Below are 26,927 nucleotides of genomic sequence, written 5' to 3'. Positions count from 1 at the left end.
ACCCGCAACTTTGAGTCTGCGGCCGTTCCCCAAGAATCTGCAAAGCTGCTCTTCTGACGCATCAGGTTCCCGCCTGCGGGCGAAGCGTCGGGAGGAGGTGCAGTCACCTGGAGTTTCCCAGCAGAAACTTCAGCGTCAGGGGAGGAAATCATCCCCCCAGGACGTGTATCTCGCTGCACTCACTCCACCCGCACTTCTCTCCCAATTCTTAAAAGAAAAAGAAAGAAAAGAAAGAAAAACGGGGCTTGTGTGTGTGTGCGTGTGTGTCTGTGTCTGTGTGTTTGTGTGTTTTAACCCAAGTTTGCAGCGGCGCGGCTGCAAACCAGGCTTGGGGAAGCCGGGGGCGAGCAGCCCAAGAGCCAACCTGCAGGCATCGGGGCTTTCACCGACTTCAGTGCTCCGGAGTTCGGGACGAGCCGGAGGACCGAGAGGCAGCGGAGCCCACCACCGCCGCCCGAGGGGGACCCCGAGGCCCGGCCCCGCGCCCCGAGCGCGCCCGCCCGCGCCCGCCGCCGCCACCACGCCGAGCCGCGGCGCCAGGTGAACGGGACGCGGAGATCGGGCCGCAGGGCGGGTGGGGGTCGGGGGAGCCAGAGGCCGGGGCGCCCCCGCGGGCGCCGCCTCCCCTGTGCCGCCGACTTGGTCGCCGCCGGGTGCGCGGCGGGGTGGGCGGGGAGCCGGCGGGGGCCGCGGGGCCGAGGCGGGGCGCGCGGGCGGCGCGCGGCGCGTCCGGGAGCGGCGGAGCCGGGATGAGGCCGTGAGTGGGCGCCGGGCTCGCGCGATCGGGGGCCCCTTGGCAGGCTGGGCGGGGGGGGGGGACACAAAGCCCCAGGTGGGGGCAAGTCGGGCTCGGGCCGCGCAGCCTTGGGGAGCTCCGAATCCCGCGGGGGACGGCCGGGGCGGAAAGGCTCTGGGGGAGGGAGCGGCGGTGGAAGGGGGACTCTAGCCGGGGGATTGTCGGGACCCCCTCGACGTTTCGAGGTGGGAAGGAGCCGGGGACCCCAGGCAACTTTGGCTGAGGATTTGGGACTCTGCGAAGAGGAAGGTCTGGCTCGAGCGGCTTTGTGGCGGCGGGCAGGGGGAAGAGTGGTGCGGGACGCGGGGTCCGGGGAAGAACCCGTCCTCCTTCCAGCCCCCACCCCACCCGGGTACCCCGCAAGATCGGGCTGACTGCGCTGGTGGTTCCACTTTGTTTCGAGAGTCTGACCGGCCCAGAGCCTCACAATCCGATTTGCCTTGGGAATTTCCCAGAACTTTCTGGTGCGAGGGACTCCCTGGAGTGCGTGGTGGGAGCTTTGGGGGCATGTTTTGCACCCCTGTTCCCACCCCCACCCCCACCCCGCCCCTGACCTCGCGGTGCGCCGCTGAAAATGTGCGCTGGTGCATTGAATAACTTCGCCCTAGCGGTCATCACTTATTAACGCGCGGGGGACCTGGCTAACTCCCGCCACCGCCAGGAAATTAAAAGGCTGACAGGCCGTCCCTTGCGGGGCTGGGTTGCAGCAAGGGCTTGGAGCTGTGGAACCTGTTCGCGGGGCCCTCCTTGCTAGCTTTTTTTTCCCCCCCTGCAAAAGAAGTTATTGTGCCCGCACCCTTGTGAGTGGGTAGCCCGGGGCTGGAATTCCTCCGGCCCGCTGCTGGCTCTGCACTCTTCCCTCGAAGTCTTCTTTCTGCAGCCCTGCAGTGGCTTACAGAGTTCCAGAGTGCACCCCTATTAGTCCCAGCCAGGCGCAGCTGGGAGAGGACCGAGAAGAGACAGAAAACTGCGGAATCCCTTTAGTATAAATATTTATCTGTCATGTTTCCCTTCATTATAGGTCCGTATAAGTAACCGCTATTTCAAGTACCGAGAGTCAAACTCTGGTCTTCCTCGGTTAGCTTTCTGGAGCACTGGAGAAAGGTCTTTTGGGAGTCTAGCCATACTGCAACTCTGTTGGTAGCGATCTAAATGAAGATCACCATTTAGAGGGCTTCACTTCTGCTCCGAGTTCCTTGAATTCTTGGTTCCTGGTAGGATAGCAACAGAGCAGTTGAATTGGGGGATAAATAAATCTTTAGCATTGCCTACCATTTTAACAGAACGGCTATATCCCTGGTACCGTTGCCCTCAATTGTGTAAATATTTAAATAAAGAGCGAAAGTTCTTTGAAAAGTAACAGTTGTGTCTATTCAGGATTCCAACTCTTATTCAGGGCTTGGTTATTTAAGGTTTATTTATGCTTTTACATATATTGAATGTGGAAATTTCAACATGCCATGCACTTCAGAGACTCTCTAAAGTACCCTGACCGTTTGTAAGTGGTGTTTGCTTTAAGAGAGGGGGAGCTGAGTTTTTGCTCCTAGTTGACTCCAAAGTCTTCAGCTCAGAGGTTTGCAAATCCCAGCCTTCCTTGCAAATGGAAAGAAACGTGATGTTTGTCTAAGAGTGGTCATCGTTTTAGTCAGTTTGCTCTCTTCAGTCAGCTTTATGTGGCTGGCAGCAGCCTCTCTCTGAGTTGAGGATAGTGTATAGGGGTATCTCCTTTTGACTCCCCTTTTGAAGGAAAACATTCTTGGGAAATTGGGCTAAGTGCTTCCTAACTTCTATCTTCAAGAACCCACATCAAATCTGCATCTCTGTGGCAGCCTTTGCAGAAACATTTTATTGTTTGCATGGGAGAGGGAAGAAGAGAACCTAGGTGATTAAACTGATCTCTGGTTTTCATTATTTCCTTCAAAGCCCTGTTTTGGAGGTATATAGTCAGTAGTGGATTCTCTAGAGTTCTAGAGAAGTTACTGCAAAAACATGGGATTCTTTTTCAATGCTTTTTAAGAGCAGTTGAGACTTTGGCTGTATATGACGATTTTTAGTCATTTATAGGAAGACTGTGCTTTGAGACTTGGAAAGAGGGAGGTCTTGTACATCTTTCATGCGGAATATGCTTTTAAGGTCTGTTTGGTCTTGGTATACTTTCCTTTTTTGTGTGTGTGTGTATTTTTCTCTTGCTTTTTGTTTGTTTGTTTAATTGGGGGGTCATGCTCAGCAGTGCCCGTTGCTTACTCCTGGCTCTATACTCCTGATAGGCTCAGGGACCAATATGAGATGCAGGGAATCGAACCTAGATTGGCAGCATGCTAGGCAAGCACCCACTTGTACTATCCAGCCCCACTTTTAAAATATATAAATATCATTTTCCACAAAAACAGCTTTTAAACATGTACTTTATTAGTTGGGGTGGGGGCAGGGGAGGTTTCTCCCTGCTAAGTGCTCTGAGGACCTTGTGGTGCTAGAAATTGAACCCAGTCCTTTTTCATGCAAATAATGCACTCCAGGGGCTAAGCAATAGCACAGCGGGTAGGGTAGGGCATTTGCCTTGCATGAGGCCAACCCAGGTTTGATTCCCAGCATCCCATATGGTCCCCTGAGCACTGCCAGGAGTAATTCCTGAGTGCAGAGCCAGGAGTAACCCCTGTGTATGGCCGGATGTGACCCCAAAAGCAAAAAACAAACAAACAAACAAAAAACCATGCACTCCAACCCTTTAAGCGCTCTGCAGCCTAGCATGGGTTTCCTTTGAAAGCCCTGGTGTATTTGCCAGTGCTGGTTCTTAGAAAAGTTGAAGACTGGGTGGGATTTTGCTTCACCACACCCCTCCATCCTTTGCTCCAGGGGATATTGAGACAAATCTTCGGGAACATTTTGGTAAAAGCTAGTTCCTAATATCAACTGGGTCAGGCATTTAGTGCACAGAGGCCCCAGATACTGTGCAATATCCTATGATACACAGGACATGTGAAAAATTATCCCCCTCCAAAGTCTTTGCTGGAGTATTACTTTGTGGGCATATGTTAACGAGATTAGGCATCTTAATTTAATTCAGATCCTCAAGAATCCAACTGTGTTCTTGCTCAACACAAAGAAACCATGTCATAGAAGCCTTTTTGTCTGCAGCAGATTCTTTTACCCTTGGCAGTGAGTCTCAATGTACCATAGATATGAAGGAATGTGTTGTGTTCATTGACAACTTTGAATTGGCTTAAAAATCATAGGATTTGGGAGCCTGAGAGAACAAAGGAACCTCAGAGATCACCTTTTCATTATGTACATTTGGAAACAGAATTGGCCAGAGATTGGTGACTGGTTAAGTTCTCAGAGGAGTCTGATGTGGACACATATCTAGGTATAATATACAAGTAGAGAATTTAGAAACTGATAATCAGGCAAATGTTATTGTTATTAGCCTGGACCTCACGCTTTGTGAGAACTACTCTCCATAAGAAACAAACTCATTAAAGGGGGAAGAGTGGCATTAACCATGGAGCCTGAGGAGCATATGCCAGGGTGTGTCAGCCTCAAAAAGGAGATAATTCCATTTGGTGACCTGTGACACTTCACTTCTGTGCCTGGTCCCTCCTTTCCAGGGCAGAGTGGGCAACAGATGGTTCCACAGACATAACAGATGCTGCTTTTGAATCCAGGTACAAAGCAGAACATTTGAGATTTTTCTGTCCCTCCCCTGCCTGTATGGACTAAGAGTCTTGTTCACGAATGAGCAGGATTATATTGAACCGAGGGGAAGTAGCCATGCCATTGGGGGTGGCACTAACTGGCATATAAATAAACGAACATGCATTTGGGACCACCATGGGAGAAATTCACAAACTGATGTACCAATAGCTAAGATAAATTTGACTACATGCAACTAGTATTTGGAATTTAAAAATAATTTAAATTTACTTGTCCTTTGGATAAGTTATACAACATTGGAGGTATCATTTGCCACATCCCCCTCACTTCACTTGTCTAGAGAGTGTCAGATTAACGACAGATCTCTTAATTCTGTTTCAGGGATACTTTCTCTCACACCAACTGCCTTAACCATGGGAGAAGAAAGTAATAGTAAATATAAAGTTACTACTTTTCTGAGGGAATTTGAAAAAATGGTGTTTATAAATGATTTATTTCTAGGAAGTCACCATCTCAATGAGTTTTTGATCATCAGAAAATTTGCTCACATCTGGTCTTATCAATTATAAGCTATACCTATTCTAACATTATAGGACTAGAGCTAACCATTATGCAATAGATTAGGAGTTCTAATTTTGTGTACCATGTTATTTTGCCACTGCAGTTAAAAATCCTCTAATCTGGGAGGTTTATTGCGGTGCAGATTTTTTTTTTAGCTTTTCTTGGGAGAGGTCAGAGCTATGAACTATATGCCAAGGTAGGTTCTTATTATTTTGACAGACGTCCAATGGGTGAACCTCAAAGCCAAGTTCCTAGCATGTTTAGAAAAGATTTGAAAGTGATAACATTTTAAAGGGGTCTGCACTCAGAGCTATAATAGAGAGCTATAATAAAGCTACAATAAGAAGTCTTTTCATTATTACCTTTCTTTTTTTTTAAGTTTCAGGAAACATTGTGTATTCAAGAGATGGCATAATAACTCCATGTTCTAGGACATGAAAATGCCTGTCAAGTGTGTTGCTACAACTGTCAAGCTGTGTCCGTGGTTTTTTTTTTAACCTCTGCCTCATATTTCTTTTCTATTTACTTGTTTTTATTGAATCACCATAAATTACAAAGTTACAAAGATATGTATGATTGAGTTTCAGGCTTATATTGCTCCAATTGCAGTGCTCACTCCCCCCACCGATGACCCCAGTTTCTCTCCCACCCCCCAGCCTGCCTTAGTAGCCTGGCACTTTTTCCCTACCCCTGTTGCCCTGCTGCTCATTTATTACCTTTCATCTAGTCACTCTGGTGATTTTCCCGATTTGCTCTTCCTATGCCTCCACCCCGAAGATGGGAAAAGAGATAAGAGTTCTTTGATGAGGGGCTGGAGAGATAGCACAGCGGGTAGGGCGTTTGCCTTGCACGCGGCCGACCCGGGTTCAAATCCCAGCATCCCATATGGTCCCCTGAGCATGGCCAGGGGTAATTCCTGAGTGCAGAGCCAGGAGTAACCCCTGTGTATTGCCAGGTGTGACCCAAAAAGCAAAAAAAAAAAAGAGTTCTTTGATGAAGTTACCATTGGCTGCAAATACTCCTTTGCATTTGATTAAAATATCTTTTGAAAGTGAATAAAATGTAAAAGAGCAGCTCAGATTTTCAATTGCCTTCATTAAACACAAGTCAGAATTTTATTAATTTGAATATTCTGAAATTGTCATAAAAGTGACTGCAGAGAAGTTATTTTCATGATATTCAAAAGTGTTTCTTATATGTCTAGAATAATTCTTATGTTGAATTTGTTTTAAGGACAAGGTTGTTTTTGTAGCAGCTGGTGATGGTCAGTCAGAAAAACTCCAGTCTAATAATCATTTCTTTTTGAGGTGCTGTGAGAAATGTACAGATAAAGAGAAATTTGCCAAATGAAGAAACAGAAAAAAGATAGAGCAACCATCTAAATTATATGACAACATTCCTGAGAGTTTTTTGTTTTGTTTTGTTTTGTTTTTGTTTTACAAGGGATGGTTTGTTTAGTGTGTGATTGTGGAATTACTAGTTAGATAAGCTGCTTCTCCTAACTTTCCAAAGTAAGTAAGAGGAAGAAAACATTTGCTCATGGAAGCCAGTACTTAATATCTGGCCGAGTTAGCGTTTCTAAGACTTCTTGCTAAAATAGAGTTCAGTGGAAACCAGCGTGGATCATCTCAGAGTATTTTGTTTGTTCATTTGCACGTGACTTCTCCAGATGACAGAATGCTTTGGGGATTAGCAGAAGGTATTGTGAAAAAGCCTACAGTGACAAGATTTGTTGTTGCTATTTCCTAACCACTGTACTAGGGCCGGTAAAAGCTAAAGTCAGGCAGCTCTGGCATTTTTTTGACCTGAGCAGACCCAGCTTGAGTGGTCCGAGAATAGTGTTTCCTAGCCAAGAGATATTCAGAAGGGACTGGGAAGTGATGTCTGGCTGCCGCACTGCTGACCTCACTGCTGAAGTAGGTTTTCAAAAACAACTTAAGATTTACTAAGGAAACTGCAAGTCATGGGAATGCAGACAAAATATGCCTGATACATAATGCTGAATCATATACCCTTGCATCGTATTATGGTAACTATGCCGGGCATTTTCCCTCGTTGTTAGGCTGAAACTATTTACCCTGCCCTTGGGATGTCATTGGTGAAATCTTTTCCCAGCTAGGTAGCTGCCACCTTATCTCTAATGCATGTTTCTGTTCTGTGGTCACTTCCATTTCCTGCATTGTATAACTGGCACTTCTGGGTTATTTAACCAGTATCTACAAGACTCTAAAACTTGGATCCGAAAGCACATCTAGTTTACCCTCAGAGGTTTCAAATAAATGTAGGCAAACCTCTGCTAAAACCAGGTGAAGACAGCCACGGTGCCTTGCTCCAGCTCTCATTTCTGTTGGTTATTTTGGCAGAACCAGGGCTAGGACCGGTCTCCTGACTCATGTTCCTGGCAGCCTGGCCAGTGTTCTTTGTAGTACATAGGCCATGACGATAAAAATAACATCCTAATGTAACCGTTTCCTTTATTAGGTGGTCTTTTGGTCAGATGTGAAAACATCATTGATTGCATTCTGTTTATTCAGTTCATTGATCTCTGCTGGTTCAAATGCTTTCTTTTTGTCTTTTCCTTACCAGCAATAATTCATCAAGACAGAATTAGCCAGGAAGAATAAAATGAGGAGTCTTATACTAGTCCATTTAATCAATGGTTAAGTAATGGAGGACTGGTAGGAGTATTGGTTTTTCTACTTTATGGCCTTACGGCCCATACACTCACTTTTTGAGTTAGAACCATTGTGGGGTGCATCATGTGATCTGCTGATGTTTGTTTATCTCTCTTCACTCCTTAGGCCCTGACTAGCCTCAGATCACTAATGTCAGGCAGGGAAAATTAGGGTTTGGAAAGAATTACTTGGCGAACAATTAAAAGTGAATCTTACAGTGTGTTTTGATGAATAGTGCAGAATGGGGACTGGATGGTGGAAAACTGCGAGCTTGCTCCTACTGATGCTCAGCTTGCAATTCAAGCATGTTTTCAAGTTCAAGAAAGGCTATCTTGGGGCCTGGAGCGATAGCACAGTGTGTAGGGCGTTTGCCTTGCATATGGCTGACCCGGGTTCGATTCCCAGCTTCCCATATGGTCCCCTGAGCACTGCCAAGAGTAATTCCTGAGGGCAGAGCCAGGAGTAACCCCTGTGTATCGCCGGGTGTGACCCAAAAAGAAAAAAAAAAAAGAAAGAAAGGCTATCTTGGGGCCAGAGCAATAGTCCTGCAGGTAGGGCACTGGCTTTGCAGACAGCCAATCGGGGTCTGATCCTTGGCACCCCATGGTGCCCCAAGCATGGCCAGAGGTGATTCCTGAGAAGAACCAGGAGTAAGCCCTGACCAGAGCAAGGTTTGGGCCCCCAGAACAAAAAAAAAAAAAAAAATGAAGGCAAGGGATCTGAGCCATATTACAGCAGGCAGGGCACTTAAACATGACTGACTAGGGTTCAATGCCCACCTCCCCATATGGGCTCCCAGACACTGCTGGGGTGATCGCTGAGAGCAGAGCCAAGAGTTATCCTGAGCACAGCTGGTTGTGGTCCAAAATTTGAAACATAAAAAATAGGGAGGGGGATAGAGGAAGGATATCTATATCCAAATGTGCCCAAGGTCAATATTTGCCTTGAAATGAGCTCAAAGAGTGCATTCTCCTGGAATACCCCCAGGTTCAGGACCTAAAATTGAAGGGTGGGTATACACAGGTATCCAATTTAATTATTTTGTGATTATCCATTTCTCTGGTTTTTTGTTCACTCAGGTCATCAAATAAAGTGTTGCCCCCACCTCCCGCCCCCGGTCTATAGCAGACTGATGAGAATGATATCAATGATAAGGAATAAGAAACATCTAGAAATCTAAGATTTATTTGAAAATATTTTAGAATTTCTTTTTTTTTTTTTTTTTTACTTTTTGGTTCACACCCGGCGATGCTCAGGAGTTACTCCTGGCTCTGCACTCAGGAACTACTCCTGGTGGTGCTTGGGGAACCATATGGGATGCTGGGAATCGAACCTCGGTCGGCTGCGTGCAAGGCAAACGCCCTACCTGCTGTGCTATTGCTCCAGCCCCTCTTTTTCTTTTTTTAAAGTTAAGAGTATACTGCTATTTATTCAGCCATTGATTAAGCTGTTTGAAGTGGGCATGAACTCCACAAGAATTTCTTATTTTGAACCTGTATTCTTTTTTTTTTCTTTTTGGGTCACACCCAACGATGCACAAGGTTTACTCCTGGCTTACTCGGGAATTACTCCCTGGCGCTGCTGGGAATTACATACGGGATGCTGGAATTGAACCTGGGTCCGCCGCTTGCAAGGCAAACGCCCTACCCGCTGAGCACTGCCAGGGGAAATTCCTGAGTGCAGAGCCAGGTGTGACCCAAAAAGAAAAAAAAAAAGAATAATCAACAGCAGGAGAGATAATATAGAGGGTAAGACAATTCCCACGCATGTGATTGATCTCAGTTTGATCCCCAACTCTGTATAGGGTCCCCCAACCACTGCCAGGAATGATCCTTGAGCACAGAGCCATAAGTATCCCCTGAGCACTGGTGGGTGTGTCCCCAAAACCCAGAAAGGAACTCAGCTAGGAGCTGCTGTTGTGATTCTGTTCTTCTTTGTAAATTGAGCTACTGTAATATTCATATCAATATGTATTTATATAAATTTGTTCATGTTGACTTTAAGAATGTATTCATCTTATAAAACATCTTATGATATAAAAATTTAAATGTACACAAAACTTAAAGAAAAAATACAGTGAGATGCCATGTATATGTATCCTCGACTTCAATAATTATCTACATATGCTAATATCTTTGAGCTTCAGATTTTATTTCTCCCCTAAATAGGATTGGTATAAAGCAGATTTTAAATCTATTATTCCACCCATAAATAAGTTAAAATTCAACTTTTGGAGATTTGGATTTAAACAGATATGTAATTGTTATCATAGTTAAATTAAAAAAATGACAGTAATATTCCAAACAGTGCTTGCATTCTCTGATTGTATCATTACTTTTTCTGAGAGTTGGTTTTTTCAAAACCTGATTCAATGAATACTACAGATTGCATTTAATTGGTGTATGCCTAAAGTTCTCTTAATCTAATGTGGTTTCCTTTGTGGTTTTTTTTCCTCCTCTTACCATTTACTGATTGAAAACATTGGTTAATTTTTTTTCTGTACATTTCCCCACATTCTAGATTTAGGTTACAGCATATCCATGGTGTTGCTTAATGTTCCTCTGTCCCCTGTATTTTCAGAATTAAAGGCAGCTGCTTTTAATTTGAGACCTTTCCTACCACACCATTGTGTTAAAGTTAATTGCATTATTTATGTAAATACTAATTGATTTAGTACTACTTAAATGTTGCTAAAGCTACTTTTATAGCGGTATAATTACAAATGTGAATTCAGTGGATAAAAGCCATATCTTGATTATTTAAGTAAAAGTCAGGCATTTTGCAAGTGGGAAGGAAGAGAATTTGAAAAATCTAAATGTTTTTCAGGTTACTTCTGCTTTTTCTCCCCACCTTCCTTGCTAGATGAAGAGTTATCGCAGGAAACATGCAGCCAGATTCCTTGCATAGTCTAAAGGATATCTTAGAGGTCATGCAGACAAATTTTCTTAAGGAACTAGCACTCAGTTTTTAAAAAATTTGCACAATGATGCTTTACCATCTTCACTAAAAGTCCTCTAAGCTTCTTAAGAATTTCTAATAGAAAGCAATATAAATTTATTTCAAAGTTGTTTGTGGTCACAGGGAATAAAGCTTCTCATTGGAAATATGTTATTACTGTTGGCTATGAGTACTTTGAGGAACTTTTGAAAGCCATTCCAAGTCTGTTTTTGACAATGCTGTACTTTAGCATAGCAAGAGATTACAGAGGGAATGGTAGCGGGGGTTAGACATCTTTGTGATAGAAAGAAGCTGGAACTTTCTTTTACTTTTCATTCCTTTCTCCTAACTGCATCAAATGTTTTTGTCCCTGTCATTCCTCACTCTCCTCTATCCTCCTTTCCTCTCTCTCTCCCCATCATCCTTTGCATTTGTTCTTTCCCTTATGGTCCTCCTATTCTTCTTTTCTTGTAATATATTTTTGAATATAATAAAGTAAGAATTCAAAAGATTGGTTTTCCACACGGCCAACCTGGCTTAATCCCAGCACCCCACATAGTCGCTGGAGTCTGCCAGGAATGATTCCTGAGCACAGAAGTAGGGGTAAGCCCTGAGCACAGCAGGATGTGGTAAAAAATAAAATAAACAAAAAAGAATAAAGAAGAATTTAAAATCGGAAACAAAGTAAAGTCAAGAAAAACTAATCAGCTCCTGAGGTGTCATGTCAGCATTCCAGGGACTCTTTCCACCAGTCTACCCTCATTGTCCCAACGCCTGAAAAATTCAGAGCATACCTCACATTACCTGAATTCTGAAGACACTTCTCTGATAGTCACAAAAACTCTTCAGGCTTGTTAGAGTGTTGTGCACGTGGGCAGTCAGTGTATCTGTGTGTGCCCATGTCTACACATTAGCATTTAAAATTTATTTTCCATGGGAAATTTTACAGAGCAGTCTCTTTGGCAGAATTTATAGTATAGGACAGTTTTTCCATTGGAAATTTTATGGATCAGTCTCTTTTGCAGAATTTATAGTATAGGACAGTTTTTAGTAGGACATTGTACATTATTTTTCATTGTAGCTCAGAATGATTCAAATGTCTTTTTCTGTGTTTTTTTTTTTGTAAATAATCATCAAATTAGCCCGATTTAAAATTATAACTCCGAACCATATTTGATAAGGTTCAGACAATAGGCAACAAATCATAGAGGGAAATATATATATATATATTTATATATATACATACCTGACTGATATATTTATTTATATTATATATTTATATAAATATATTTACATATATATACACACATGCCTGACTGGGGACATCTGTAGAGGTAATTAGAGACTGCCCCAAGAGCCTCCATCCCTCTAGAGAGCCCGGCAAGCTACCAAATTTATACTGCCCGCACGGCAGAGCCTGGCAAGCTATCTGTGGCGTACTCGATATGCCAAAAACAGTAACAATGATGGTCTTCATTCCCCTGACTCTGAAAGAGCCCCCAATGCGCCATTGGGCTGTACTGGCTTGCAACATGGACTAATGGAGACATCACTGGTGCCTGCTCGAGTTAATCGATGAACAACGGGATAACAGTGATACAGTGATACAATGATTATAATAGGCTTATTCTGCAAAAATGAGATAATCTTTTTATTTTGCCTTTAAAATATATTCCTGCATTGGGGAGGTGGGGATCTTTTTGAGAGAGGAAAGTATCTTCTAAGAGATTATCACCAACCCTACATGTATCAATAGATAGTGCTTTGGTTCAAATAGGGAGCTTTTTCATTAACAGTGAATACAGAGTCTAGGGAATTTGTTTGATACTGTGGTTATTTGCTAAGAGAAGAATACAGGTACTTTTGGTTTTTGTTCAGCGATCTTTTTCTTTGGATACAAAAACCTCGAGTATGGAGGAAGAATGGAAACAACTGATTTGAAGAAGTTAGGACAAGCGAGTGGCGGGTGCAAAGATTCTATGGAGATGGACATTGAGGCCGGTGGGTCCAGCTTCAGGGATACTTGCAGACTCTCTGTGGATGGTGAAATGTGAAGGGGAGAGAGCACCTGGGGATATTTGCTGGGTAGACAGTTTCCTGATGGGTGTGGGCCCCCCCTTGAGCTGGTGGAGTGAGGCTTATTTGCAGAGATGAGGAGATTGAGGAGGATCTTGTGATTAAAGGAAATATTTGTGGGAAAGGAGGGTGTGTTTTCCAAGTAAGCATTGCGAGGACTGAGGGCTTAACTAAGGGTGCTGTTTGCATAATGGGAAGATGGGGAAATAGGCGTTGGGGTTTCTGGCTGGAACGAGATGCTGGAGAAGACTGTGCTTTCCCTGAAGTTTCTCATGCGCCACTTCTTGGTCATGTCTTCCTGTTGGGATTAGTGAGAGTAGAACAGATTTTTCTGCCCATTGTCCTTTATTCTTAAATTTAGATCGTGGTTTCTTTAACCAGTCATCTGTTTTGGGGCACTCTGGTTTTTTCCAGATTGTGGCTATTGTAAACAGTGCTGCAATGAACATAGAAATGCAGATGCCATCTCTGCTATACCTTTTTGCCTCTCCGGGATATATTCCCAGGAGTGGTATTGCTGGGTCAAATGGAAGCTCAATTTCTAATTTTTTGAGAATTGTCCATATTGTTTTCCAAAAGGGCTGAACCAGTTGGCATTCCCACCAGCAGTGAAGAAGAGTCCCTTTCTCCCCACATCCACGCCAACAGGGGGGAGACTCTCCAAACAATAATAGTGAGTTTTGTTGAAATATTGAATGCAATCAAAGTGAAAGTAAAGTGAAATTTATCAGTTTCACAGGCGGGGAGGGGGGGCTAGGGGTGTGGGAGGGTTAGGGGGATGGGGGGATGGGGTGGAACTATACTGTGATTCTTGATGGTGGTATATGTGCACTGGTGAAGGGATGGGTGTTCGAGCATTGTATAACTGAGACTTAAACCTGAAAACTTTGTAACTTCCCACATGGTGACTCAATAAAAAAATTTAAAAAAAGTTTAAATCGTGGGGCTGACATAGATTTCTCAGGTTTTTCTTTTCAGCCTTGTAAAAACCTCTCTTCAAGGCCCCCTCTGTTGCCCTTGGTCACCACAAAAATACACACTCCACCCGGCCTCCTCCCCAAATTCAGTAAAAGAATGGCACTGCTTCTGAGGGATTGCTCTGAGCCCGTGTCCGAATTCAATTACATGTCATCAGGAGATGCTTTATTTATAACATTGCCATATCGTAAACATCAGTGCTGAAAGAGACCAGCGTGTGGACCACCAGTGTGCTGGTGGAGTTTTGAATACCAGGCACCAGGCAGCAATTACATGATCCCAGAGCCTGTGCTCCGTCTGATGGGACTTGAGAGATACTGGCAACAACTCAAAATTTATTATAGTAGGAACATGTTCACCTATATCTCTGTAATTTTTGGAAACAACTTTTTCCTGAATTGGCTTCTGTTGTATCTTTCTCCTTACCTCTTATATGCTTTATTTGCTCTTTATTTGCTTTGGTTTGTTGGACCACATGGGGAGGTCATGCCTGGTAATGCTTGGGGGAACAAACCCAGGCCTCTTGCATGGATGCTTCAGTCTGTTGCTCTCAAATTTGTTTCTGTCTGATTTGGTTTCCACTTTCAGTGCTGGAAATGGAATCCACTGAGGCAAGCTCTCTCACTGATTCAGATCACCGGCCACTCGAAATTTGCTCCTGGTATTGGCCGAATTTGCTCTGTCCCATGGCCCCAGCACTATGAAATGATTTCCACTTCTTAATCTCTTTCTCATGTAGACTCCTTCAGGCAATTTCTGCTATATTGACTGATTCTAAAAAACGACTTTGCTGGGCAAGGTAAAATGATTAGTAATGTGTGCCATAATTTAGAATCCCTCCCACCTTCTTTGGCAGTGTTGCCTGGAAAATGGTGTTGATATAGTGGTCGAACTCGAAGCCTTGCTCTTCTGACACAACAACACAACCCAACAAACATGTCATTTCAATTTATTTTGTTTTTTAAAACTTTGCACCCTGAGTGCTTTTTCATTATCTTGAAACTAAAATCACCGCCATCCTGGCAATTCTCGGCTGTCAAATGGCTGTGTTGACTTGTCCTTAGAGTGGAGTCAGCTGCAGTTGTGTTCTTCCTCAGTCTAACAGGATTACAAAATTATACTTTAAAACAAAGGTCAGACTTGTGCCTTTGTAAAGTAAAAACAGTATTAAGACATTCTAGAATGGTCCTTGAGGGACTGGAGTGATAGCACAGTGGGTAGGGCATTTGCCCTGTACGGGGCTGACCCAGGTTTGGTTCCCAGCATCCCATACGGTCCCCTGAGCACTGTCAGAAGTAATTTGTGAGTGCAGAGCCAGGAGTAACCCCTGTGCATCGCCAGATCTGACCCCAAAAGCAAAAATAAAATAATCCTTCAGATTGGTTTTTCAAGTATTTTTCTTCTCTAAGCGAAAAAAGTATTGCGACTTGCTGTGCTACCTTTCAAAGCTCTCCTTATGGCTTCTGATCTTCTAACTCAGTAGTCTTCAACCATCCATCTGTGCAACAGTGCCGACCCACAGGTGTAGAAGGGTTGGAAACCACTGGCCTACTTCTTGGGTTACAACCACCGGTCCATAGGCTGGTGTGTGCGACAGGTGCTGGTGCACAGGTGTGAAAAAGTTGACAAGCACTTCGAACTGACAGCGAGATGATGTGTATTTCAGGTGGTAAAGTAACAAGAGTTCTGGGGGATTACGTTTATGGATTGGGGACTAAGTTAAACATTTCAACATACATTAACTTTTTTCCTGTTTAGGCTTCTCGTTGTTGTCTTTTCTGTCAGATGGGCACCAGATGCCTCCTTCCCTTTTCCAGGCCCTTCCACAGACATGCATATAAAACGTTCAGCCATTCAAACCCTCGGCACTGTTTGGCTTCTCCAGTAACGTAGTGCAGTGCATTGTTAATGTTGATGAGACTTCATTTTTGTTTACATAAAGTATACAGGAAGCCACAAATAAACACAGTGCTGTAGATCAAGAAGCCGGACTGTGTTCTTCTCGTACACAAGGACATAGGCTCATTGCCCCCCTGGCCTTTTCTCTTGCCCCTGTGGCAGCACTTTATGTAACACTTCCCTTCATTTCTCGCCTTCTACTTCTTCCTCCTCGCAACTGCTTCTGAACTTTACTGCAGTCTCTGAAGCATCCTGTCTGCAATGTTTTGATCACTTCATTCCCTCACTTGTCACTGGGGAATTAAAAACACACTCTTCCATTTTACTCCTTGCTGACTCTGCTGTTCTTGCCCACAATCTAGTTTTCCTTCAAAGTATGCTATACTTAGTAGACTCTTGTCTCCTCAGGAAGTAGGTTCCAAGACATGCATGCCCAAAAACTTATGTATATGTATTTGCATAGGTACACATATACCTATGATAGCTAAGTTCATGAATGGGGCATAGGACACAATAGCAATGACAAACGGGATAATTACACTGCAATGAATTTATGTGATTGTAGTACCTCTCTCAAAATATCTTATTTTACACTATACTTTTGGAACTCAGTTGACCAGAGGTGACTAAAATTACAGAAAATAAAACTGTGGATAGAAGAGAGGATTACTGTACTGTAAATGTAAATAAGTTACATTTTCTTAGATTTTTTCCATTCTAGGTCTCTTTTCATGTGTTCTCACTGGAAATGTAAAGAATACTCTGGAAGTAGGGAAGAAAAGAAATACCAACAGTCATTTATCTTCACCCTTTGGGTTTGAAAGGCCACATGTTTAGCTGATTTTTCAACTTTCAAGTTGAATTGATTTATGGCATTGATATTGATACAAGTGTACATAGCCACTCAGCTATGGAAGACAAACTAAAATTCAGAAAAATAAATCAATTCCCAATTTCTACTTGAGGTAAATCTGTCAATGAACAACCTTTTTATATAGTCATGGACCCAATAAAGTTGAACTAGAAGACAGATATCAAGCATGAATATTCCTTTAAATATGCTTTATAATGCTCCTCCATCCTAATTAGATTCATAGTGTCTGAGAAAGGGACTAGCAAGCTTTCTACTTGCAAGTAATAAACCACATCTGAGAAATAAGAATGCAACATTTATTTCTCCACCAGATACATACTGCTCTATAATATTTTGGGGTTATTTTCTTCCAGAGTGCTCAGTAGTCAGACTTTTTTGAATTAAGAAAAAGTCTGTGGAGTTCGTGCCCAATTTAATCAGCTTAATCAATGGCTGAATAAATAGCAATATTCCTACATTAAAAAAGTCTGGGAAAGTGAGGGGAACCCAAGATTACCACTTTGTAAGAAACATTTAGTGATTTGATGCTCTCTTTTTTTATTGCCTAAATAAAGAGTTGGATACTTCATTTGGGTGATTAAGTAACATTTACAACAATTTGCATTAAGTAGCATTTACAAAGAGACAAATATATCAAAACAGTTTATGATCAAAAATTACAGGAGCTGGAGCAATAGCACAGTGAGTAAGGTGTTTACCTTGCATGCAGCCAACTCTGGTTCAATTCCCAGCATCCCATATGGTCCCCTGTGCACCGCCAGGAGTAATTCTTGAGTGCAGAACCAGGATTAAGGATTAACCCCTGTGCATCTCTGGGTGTGACCCAAAAAGCAAAAAACCAAAAAACCAAAACCAACAAACAAAAACACCCATTAGTCTTGGTCAGCTGCCTGCAAGGCAAACCCCTTCCCTGCTGTACTATCGCTCTGCTCCTCCCCCTGCCCCAAATTAAGCTTTTATTTATTCATTTTGACATTAGGTATATGTCCTTCAACTCTATACAGTTAGTGTAAATATTTTAAATGCAACATTTGGGCCCAAATACATAGCTTTGGCTTCACTTTAAACATATCTGTTCCAGCCTGTATTCTACATAGCTATCTCTGCAAAGCGTGGAGATAAAATTTCCATCATGGTTCTGTTTCTCATCTTATGTATGTTGTTCTAATATCAATGTCTTTAACATTTGTAGGCTTTAATTCTTTTTCTTTATAATGCTAATAATATTTAACATATGGACTTGTAACCATATCTGTAATATCTTAAATAGTTGGACGATAACTCTGTAATATAACCTACACTCATAGTTGTAAATAAAAAATTTAACTTCATATGAATATGCTTTTTATGCTCTGAAATATATTTCAAAATGTGATCTTAATAGTTATGTGATATTCATCCATATGATGTACTATAGGTCCTTTTGTCTTTTTTCTCTTTATTTTGGGCTTGCAAGATATTTCTCCCTCCTCCCTTCCACAAAAAAAATTGTCACTTCAAGATCCACCTATTTCCTAGTTTCGTTAGTGCAAAATTATATAACCTGATGGGGCAGGCTTAAAAGGTGGTTGGCATATTGAATACGCCATGGGTAGCTTGTGTGGAAATTGGAAATAATGGTGGTGGGAAGGTGCAATGATGGCGAAATTGATGTTGGACTATTAATAAACAGTGTAATAAATCATTTATTAAATGCTTTGTTAAGTGTAGGGCTGGAGTTCAGCGGGTAGGGCGCTTGCCTTGCATGCGATCCCCGTTCAATTCCTCTGTCCCTCTGGGAGAGCCCAGCAAGCTACTGAGAGTATGCCGCCCACCAGCAGAGCCTGGCAAGCGACCCGTGGCATATTAGATATGCCAAAAACAGTAACAAGAAGTCTCACAATGGAAATGTTACTAGTGTCTGCTCGAGCAAATCGATGAGCATCAGGATGACAATGCTACAGTGCTACAGTGCTTATTAAGTGTAATAAATCACATATTAAAATAAATAAAAATTTTATGAGAAAAAGAATTAAAAAAAGAAAAAACAGAAAAATATATAATTTGAGGGAGGCATAAGTTCTTTAGGGGGGATAGGGAGTTCTGATCTCAGTTTTCTGATCCCTGACAACTGCAGGGTTCACTCCTGGCAGTCCTTGAGGAACCGTCTGTGGTTCTAGGTAGAACCAGGGTAAGCCACAAACATGGAAAGCACCTTAACCTCTGTACTATCTCTCTGGCTCTGGTTTGTACAGTTTTTTTTTTTTCTTTTTGGGTCACACCCGGCGATGCACAGGAGTCACTCCTGGCTCTGTACTCAGGAATTACCCCTGGCAGTGCTTAGGGGACCCTGTGGGATGCTGAGGGTCAAACCCAGGTTGGCCGGGTGCAAGGCAAACGCCCTACTCGCTGTGCTATTGCTCTAGTCCCTGATTTGTACAGTTTTAATATGACAAACAAGCTGATATTAATCAGCAGTAGAATGGATCAAGATGAGGGGTTATTTTGGTTTTCATTCTCCACCACTGTGAAGGAAATCTTAACCCTGGGTGATGTTGCTTTTCAGACTAGAACTGGCATCAGTTAACAATTGCTGAGAGGGACAGTTGTCTTAGGGCAGAGAGAGTACAGATGAGGAATAGAAGACTTGGTCAGTCAGATGGCATAGCCAGATCCCAACTGGAGGGCAGTCCTAAAGGAAAATATTTGCTTGAGGTCTACTTAAAAAGATAATGTCTTTATGTAAGGGTAGGATTTGGGGTTGGAGGATAGTGAATCCAAGGCAGAACTTGTGAGGGAAGTTATAGCTGTGTAGGGTGTGAGGTATTCAGTCATCACTGGGACTCCATCCCTTCCCTGTGTGAATGAGAAACAGTTCCTACTTAGGCTGCCTTTGCCCATGAAATCTGTGAGGATGAGAAGCCACTGAGGTCTGAGGGAGTGGGGGAGGTGCTGACTGAAATGAAAGCTTGTGTACCCCGAGTGCTCACCTATGGGACGATGTGAATTTGGAGAGGCTGGAAATCAGCTTCAATCACTGGATATGATTCTCCTCTCCAGACTTGTCACCCAGTTACAGAAACAAGCACATTATTAAATTGATAACTAGCTGTAAACAACATAGTTTATAAAGAGACCAGAGATGTCATAGCTGGTGTCTGAGCGCCTGAGGACTTGGAAGGCAGTCTTTTTAACCCCCGAGCTGGGTGACGATGTTCACATTGTATCTTCACTTGGAGGATGATAAGAGTTTCTTTCTTAATCAGAACTATAAGGCTTTTCCTGCATAGTGAGAATTTGTAGTGAGACATTTTGATAGACTAAACTTTTGATTTCTTTTTATCCTCTTCCCTCACCACTCCCTTCGTTATTGTTGTGATGTCCAGTGATGTCCCTGGTTGTTGATGTGTGAATGCTCTTGGCACTGGTGCTCACATACACACTGGTGTTGCCGTCTTGCACGCTTGTGTCATTGGCATCTCAGTGGTTGTGCCAGTGATTACACTCATGGTTGTGAGTCAGGGCTAAAGACCAAATTTGCCACCTTGCACTTGTGAGGCACATGCTCTGTCCCCAGGCCCTAAACCAGTAGTTTCTTTCTTCTTTTTTTGCTTTTTGGGTCACACCCAGCGATGTACAGGGTTACTCCTGGCTGTACACTCAGGAATTACTCCTGGCGGTGCTTGGGGAACCATATGGGATGCTGGGAATCGAACCCAGGTTGGTCAAGTGCAAGGCAAATGCCCTACCCGCTGTACTATCGATCCAGCCCCTAAACCAGTAGTTCCTTAAAGTTTTTTTTAAACTAGAGCCCTATATATATTCTTGTGGATGTGTTCATATTTTGGGAAAATTGAAGATAGTTTCCTAATCTGAGCCTTGAGGAAAAGGAGGGTTCAGGTCAGTGCAGATGAGAGAAAAGAGTCTCTGATAAAGGAGTTTGAGTTCAAGGTTGGGAATCATGCATTTTGGGGTACATCAGTTTTAAATATTTCCCCTCACCCTGACTCGTGCACACTTTTTCCATTATTATTATTATTATTATTTGCTTTTTGGATCACACCCAGCAATACTCAGGGGTTACTCCTGGCTCTGCACTCAGGAATTACTCCTGGCGGTGCTTGGGGGACCATATGGGATGCCGGGGATTGAACCCGGCTCGGGCACGTGCAAGGCAAATGCCCTACTATCACTCCAGCCCCTCCTCTTATTTTTGTCATTGTTTTTGATTTGGGTGCTGCAGCTGGCAGAGCTCAGGCTACTCCTTTTCCTGTGCTCAGGGGCCCCTCTCTTCAGCACCCCATGCTCAGAGAGACATACGATGACGGGCTTTGCACTGGGATCAACCACAAGCAAGGCAGTCACTCTGACCCCTGTCCTGTCTCTCCAGCTCTTTTCTCTGTTACCCGCCTTTTCCTCTACTTTCAGAGACTTTACTAAGTGTTTATGTTGAGAGGGAAATTCTTATAGCCTCCTTTTAAAAAAATGTCTTCTAATAGTATTGATTAGAATAATAAACTAATTCTTTTTCACTCACGTTATTGATACATGTCTAACAAATGTTTTCCTCTGACACAAGTTTTACCTCAGGTCTCCCGAGCAGTTCAAAGTTTCTAGCACAGACATCTAAAGAAGGGCCTGAAGGGGTTTGTCAAGAAGCAGGTGGTCCTCCACAGACTAAAGGAAACTGTCCTTTGCATGTGCCAGTCTAATCCTGCATCTGTATGTGATTAGGGTTTTGTTCCTCTCAAATGTCATTGGTATCCTCCTAAGTTATTTCACTTTTGTACAGAAAGCATCCCGATAGATCAGGAGTCTTTATTCTTCATTTGGCTGTACAGGTTTATTGTGTTTATTACTAACACAGTGTGTTAGTGACATTGGTGAATGTCATTAGGTCAAACTGCAGGACTTATTAGTTTGTTCAGATGAAGGCTGACAAATGAATATTGTCATTTTTGTTCATTTTTGAGGATGTGGGGATTTGAGGTCATACCTAGTGATGCTTGGGGACCATTCCCACCCCTGTGCTCAGGGATGACCCCTGGTAGAGCTTAGTGATTGAACTGGGGTCCACCACATGCACCGCATTCTGGTTCTTTATTTATTTATTTTTTAAGTTTATTTAGGAAATGTGAGGAGAGAGAGAGAGAGTGAGACAGAGAGACAGAATGAGACAGAGAGAGACAGAGAGAGAGTTGAGCTTTAATCTTTGTTAAGCCTTTGTCACATTCCCTCAGATGAAAGCTCACAAGTGGTTGGTATTTCTTTTTTTAAAAAATAGTTTTATTTAGAAAGTGAGAGGGAGGGGAAGAGAGCTGGTCGTTAATCTTGTCAACTAAAACTCTCTCTCCCGTTTCCTTTACAGATTCCGAGGAGACGATGGCAGAGCATAGCCACGCTCCCAAGCAGCTGGATTTGCAAAACGGCAGCTTAGAGGCCGGCTTGGTGACGAATGCCCTGGAGAGCGATTCCCACAGCATGATGGAGAGCCTGAGCCCCAAGAAGTATTCCTCCAGCCTGCGGTTTAAAGCCAACGGGGACTATTCGGGCTCCTATTTAACCCTCTCGCAGCCCACGCCGGGGAAGCGGAGCCCTTCCCCACTGGGGGCCAGTGTCCGAAGCAGCCCCTCCGTGGCCAAGGTCCAGGGAAGCAAGCAGTACCCCGGCGAGGCTGCTGAGAAGAGTGTGGCCCTGAAATGCCCCGCTCCCTTGCTCAGCGGGTACCCCCTCGGCAGAGCGGACTGGGACCGGGACAGCGAGCGGTCCCTGCGGCTCTCCGAGAAGCCCCCCTACTCCAAATACAGCCCGAGGAACAAGTCCCACGACAACGTGTACTTCCTGGGCGGGCTGGAGGGCCGCAAGGCGTCGGGCTCCCTGCTGCCCATGTGGAACGGGAGCGCGGTGGGCGCCAGCAGGTCGGGGGCGGCCAGCATGCCCTCCAGCCCCAAGCAGGCCAGGAAGATGAGCCTGCAGGACCACCCGACCCTGCAGGCCAAGCTGTCCCGGCCCAGGGAGCCCGAGAGCGCGCCCGCGAGAGCTCGCAAGTACTCCAGCAGCAGCCTGAGTCACCTGGGCGCCTGCAGCCGCTCCTTGCCCAGGCTCTACCGCGCCTCCGAGCACCAGCTCACGCCTTTCACGCTGCCCCCCAGGACCTCGCTGGGCAACTCCAAACGCACAAAATCGGGGGAGAAGGATCTACCTCATGGCTTTATCGACAATGACAATTATCTGAATTTTTCCTCGCTAAGCTCGGGGGCCGTCCCCTATAAGAGCTCCGTGTCGGAGGGCCACCCCTACGTCAGCTCTGCCCTGAGCGTCCCGGCCAGTCCCAGAGTGGCTCGCAAGATGCTCCTGGCCTCCACCTCGTCCTGTGCCTCCGATGACCTGGACAGGGCTCCCTACTCCGGCGTCAGCTCGGGCCATTCCTTTCTTCCCGGGGAGACGGACCGCATGTTTCTGGCCCGGAGGAACTTCTCCTGCGGATCGGAGTTGGATGATGCAGATTTGGACAGTCTGAGACAGGCGTCGGGAACCCCGCAGCCTGTCCTGCGGGAGCGCAAAAGCAGCATCAGCTCCGTTTCCGGGCGGGATGACCTGATGGAGTACCACCGCCGTCAGAGGGAGGAGCGCCTCCGGGAGCAGGAGATGCAGCGCTTGGTAATCTCTCTCTCTCACCTGACCTCATTCTTTGATGCATCAGCTTGGGGTAGAAGGACCCCAAGGCTATCTGGCCCTGTGTAGAATTATGCGCTGCCCACTGCTCTTTCTTCCTAGAATAATATCTCCTGCTGTCTTTCTCTTCCCCAGATAACTGTGCTAGATGCCTAATGTTGTATTAAGTTGTTTTGCAGAGTTCTTACAAGCATTCATTCTAGCAAAGGTAGTTGAGAATTTCGCTGAGCTGCTTAGATCTTACCAAAGTTTTTTTTTTTTTTTTTTTTTTTTTTTTTTTTTACTTTTTGGGTCACACCCGGCAATGCTCAGGGGTTACTCCTGGCTCTGCACTCAGGAATCATTTCTGGCGGTGCTCAGGGGACCATGTGGGGTGCTGGGAATTGAACCTGGGTCAGCAGTGTGCAAGGCAAATGCCCTACCCGCTGTGCTATCGCTCTAGCCCCGCAAAGGTTTCTTTTAAGATACGAAAACACTGAGTTCAATTATTTATTTCATTCATTTTGAATGTGTATGATATAGGTAATCAGTGAAATAATGACCCACCAGTTATTAGGCAGTGTATTTTTTCCATAGTTGTCCTACAACATTGCTGTGTTCATCACAGTTGAAAAGTTGCCTAAATGATGCTCAACCTTTTTCTCCTCCACCATGCATCCCATAGGCTCTTCAGCTTTGTTAATTAGCATCCAACATGACTCCTTACTGCACAAACTTATGAAGTTTATTGAGGTTTTCTCTTTAGTGTCTATTGTGGAAAATCTTGAAGACAATAAGGAGGAAGCATGAGAGTGACAGTAATTAATGGGATCAAACTACTTACATTTTCCTATTTTCTTTTTTTTTCCCTTTATTATTTTACACTCAACAATAATAGAACTTTAGGAGATGGAGAACTTCTCCAGTAGAGGTCAGAGGATCAGTGGGAAATTCTCGATGATGCTTGGCCTGGCTGTGCAGGCTGAGTGAGTCAATGTTCAGGCCTGGTGATGTGCTTCTTGGGCCAGAAGTATTTGGGGATCACCAGGACTATACCCAGTCATGAACATGCCATGCCTCAAATTAAACTTGGGGTCTTGTGTTTGCAGGCATGCATCCAAGCCTTGAGCTATCTTTCCATTCCTTTTGTTTTCCTTTAAATGTAATTTTTAAGGATAAGTATCTATAATATGTTATATATAATCACTCATATAGTAAGATTATTTTTAACCATTATTCATTATGAATTTTTCCCTTAATGAAAGAAACACAGGAAGGTAAAGTTGACTAGCAAATATATGTAAATATCAAAGTGTTTTAGTTACTCAAAGAAATTGGACTGGGATAAGATTTCTGAGTTTCATGCAAAACTAGTTCATGCCTATAGGACATTAAAATTGTAACCTTTGGTTTATAATGAGCAAACCATTTGTATCTGTAAAGGACAGAACTTGTTAAAATTTTATAAAATTAATCACTTGCATCCCTCATAATTTTTGATGAGTTAGTGTCTATCCTTATCATGTTTCCAAATATTCTGATTAATAACAGTGTATTTTTTATTATTTCATTCCTTTATTTATTTTGCACATACCTTTCTTTTTAAAAAAAATTTTTTTATTTTATTGAATCACCGTGAAAAATATACAAAACTTTCAGGTTTAAGTCTCAGTCATATAATGGTTAACCCCCTATCCCTTCACCAGTGCACATGTTCCAACACCAAGAACCCCAATATACCCCCCTCCCACCCATCCCCCACCTAAGTAGCTAATGATCTTCACTTTATTCTCTCTATACTTCGAATACATTCAATATTTCAATAGAGAACTCACTATTATTGTTTGGAATTTTCCCCCAACAATCAGGCCTGATGAAAAAGACATCACTTAATAATTTCTTTCCATTGCTGAGAATGAAGACTCTATGAGCTCGCGACCACGTGGCTTTGGATTTCTGATATTTTAGCTCAGAGCGGCATTTCTGTAAGAAGCCACTCTGGGTGCCAAAATGGGTTAGAAGACCTCTTAGATCATAGTCTTTAGGAGCAGAGGGTCCATTTCGAGAACAGCAGCTCCGGATCTTTCTTATCTAGGTGGCAATAACAGTGTATTTAAATGAATGGCTAAACCCTGAAAAAAAAACACTTCGGAGTAAGACTTTTAGATGGTGGTTCTGTGTGAAAGGTTTTTTATTATGATAGCCTCCAAAGATATTTAACTTTAGCAAAGAAACATTTATTTTATAACATTACATAGATATTCAAAGATTTTTCATGGTCATAAAAATTCATCATATTTGAGCTTAATTCATTGACTCAAGTTTGGAGTTTTAATCATATATACAAACCCTGGATATGGAAATCAAATCTAGCATTATTCTGTGTTGAGTAGAGATCTGGCTTCTATCTGGTAACTTATTCAAGAACCAGAGAGAGTACCTCAGTTCAATGACTTTCATCATTCCAGAGGTCTTCCTTAAATGATCCTCTTCTGCTTAATATTCTTTTTAAATATAGCACTGTAGCACTGTCGTTCCATCATTCATTGATTTGCTCAAGTGGGCACCTGTAATGTCTCCATTGTGAGACTTGTTGTTACTGTTTTTGGCATATCGAATATGCCACAGGTATCTTGCCAGGCTCCTAACTGTATGTGGTGATAGGGATAGAACCTGGGTTGACTGTGTGCAAGACAAGTGCCTTATATACTGTACTATCTCTCCGACCCTGGGTTTGTTTGTTTTTAAGTTCCTTCTCCACTTTCCCCTTCTCTTCAGCATTGTTGTTGTCATAATGACAGGGGTATTATACCCACCTGGTTAGTTCACACAGTTTCAGCTATGGTACTTACCAGACCTACATATTGTAAAAAACTAAGGCACGCTGAGGGTCGAGTGCACTCTCGGGCTCTCTGGGCGGCTCTGCCTCACCGCCTGCGTTCGGTGCCCTGGAACCGCTGTGTGTGCTGTCAGTAGAGGGCAGGCGATGGAAGGAAGAAGGCCAAACTGGTTGCTCAATCAGTTTATTTCATTCTCTCTCCCTGCTTCTCTCCCGGCTCTGGATCTCTCTCTGGATCTCTGGATCTGGCCCCCCAACCCACTCTTACAGCCTAGTTAAATCTCCCCAACATGCGGGGCGGGGGAGGGGGGTTGGGGTGTACACCTAGGTGTGGTCACAATCAATAGGGTAAGGTTCCTTTCCCTTAGGGGATGCTTCTCCTAGGACTTAATTCTCTTTTAGCAGGAGGATCCACCCAAGGGCAGAGTCCCATGAGTGTGTTTCTCTTCTCAGCCAGCAAACATATAAGAATTCATAATATTAATCATTTTGTATGGACACAATAAGAGATGCATTAAAGCTTATAGAATTGCTCTCCTGGGGCCATCTCAATCTCAGACTACAGTGCTCAGGCCGGATCAGTCTTTCCTATCCCTAGCAGGGTCCTAGTCTCATATTACTTTTGGATCATGACAGCATTTGTCTGTGATCAAGCTCTTAACTTATAGTTAAGAATTAGGCACTTTGGCCAGGCCCATCTCGATGCCAGGATTGCACACAACTCACCACTTGCCCTGGATCCATCTCATCCCTCGTTGGGACCCCGATTTTAGGGTGCTAGGAACTGAGGGCAACTGAGGCGTAAGTGGAGAAAGCAGATGCCCGGGAGGGAATAATATTCGAGGCCAATTAATTCCCAAGTTATAAAAACATAATATTGTCTTCTTGTGTCTATACAAAACAGACATAGCTTTAAAGTAAATTATTCAAAATGCACAAGAAGAGGAGAAAGGCAATATTAATTTATATAATATAAATTCAGTATCCTAGGAAGGTCTGACCTTGCAA

General features: G+C 43.6%; 1 protein-coding gene across 1 annotated transcript in view; it reads left to right on the top strand.

Moving 5' to 3' along the window:
* The first annotated feature begins 701 nt into the window (after positions 1-701).
* The window catches only part of PHLDB2 (pleckstrin homology like domain family B member 2), a 119,565-nt gene continuing 93,339 nt past the window's right edge, over positions 702-26,927 (top strand). Inside the window, exons 1-2 of the mRNA XM_055127120.1 lie at positions 702-757; positions 21,795-23,086. Of these exons, the coding sequence (XP_054983095.1) occupies positions 21,809-23,086 (1,278 nt within the window). The 5' untranslated portion in view covers positions 702-757; positions 21,795-21,808. The remainder of the gene's footprint in view (positions 758-21,794; positions 23,087-26,927) is intronic.

Source organism: Sorex araneus, chromosome 2 (genome assembly GCF_027595985.1).
Source record: "Sorex araneus isolate mSorAra2 chromosome 2, mSorAra2.pri, whole genome shotgun sequence".
Lineage (NCBI taxonomy): Eukaryota > Metazoa > Chordata > Mammalia > Eulipotyphla > Soricidae > Sorex > Sorex araneus.
The sequence above is the reverse complement of the archived record's forward strand: the minus strand, read 5'-3'. Positions and strand labels throughout refer to the sequence as shown.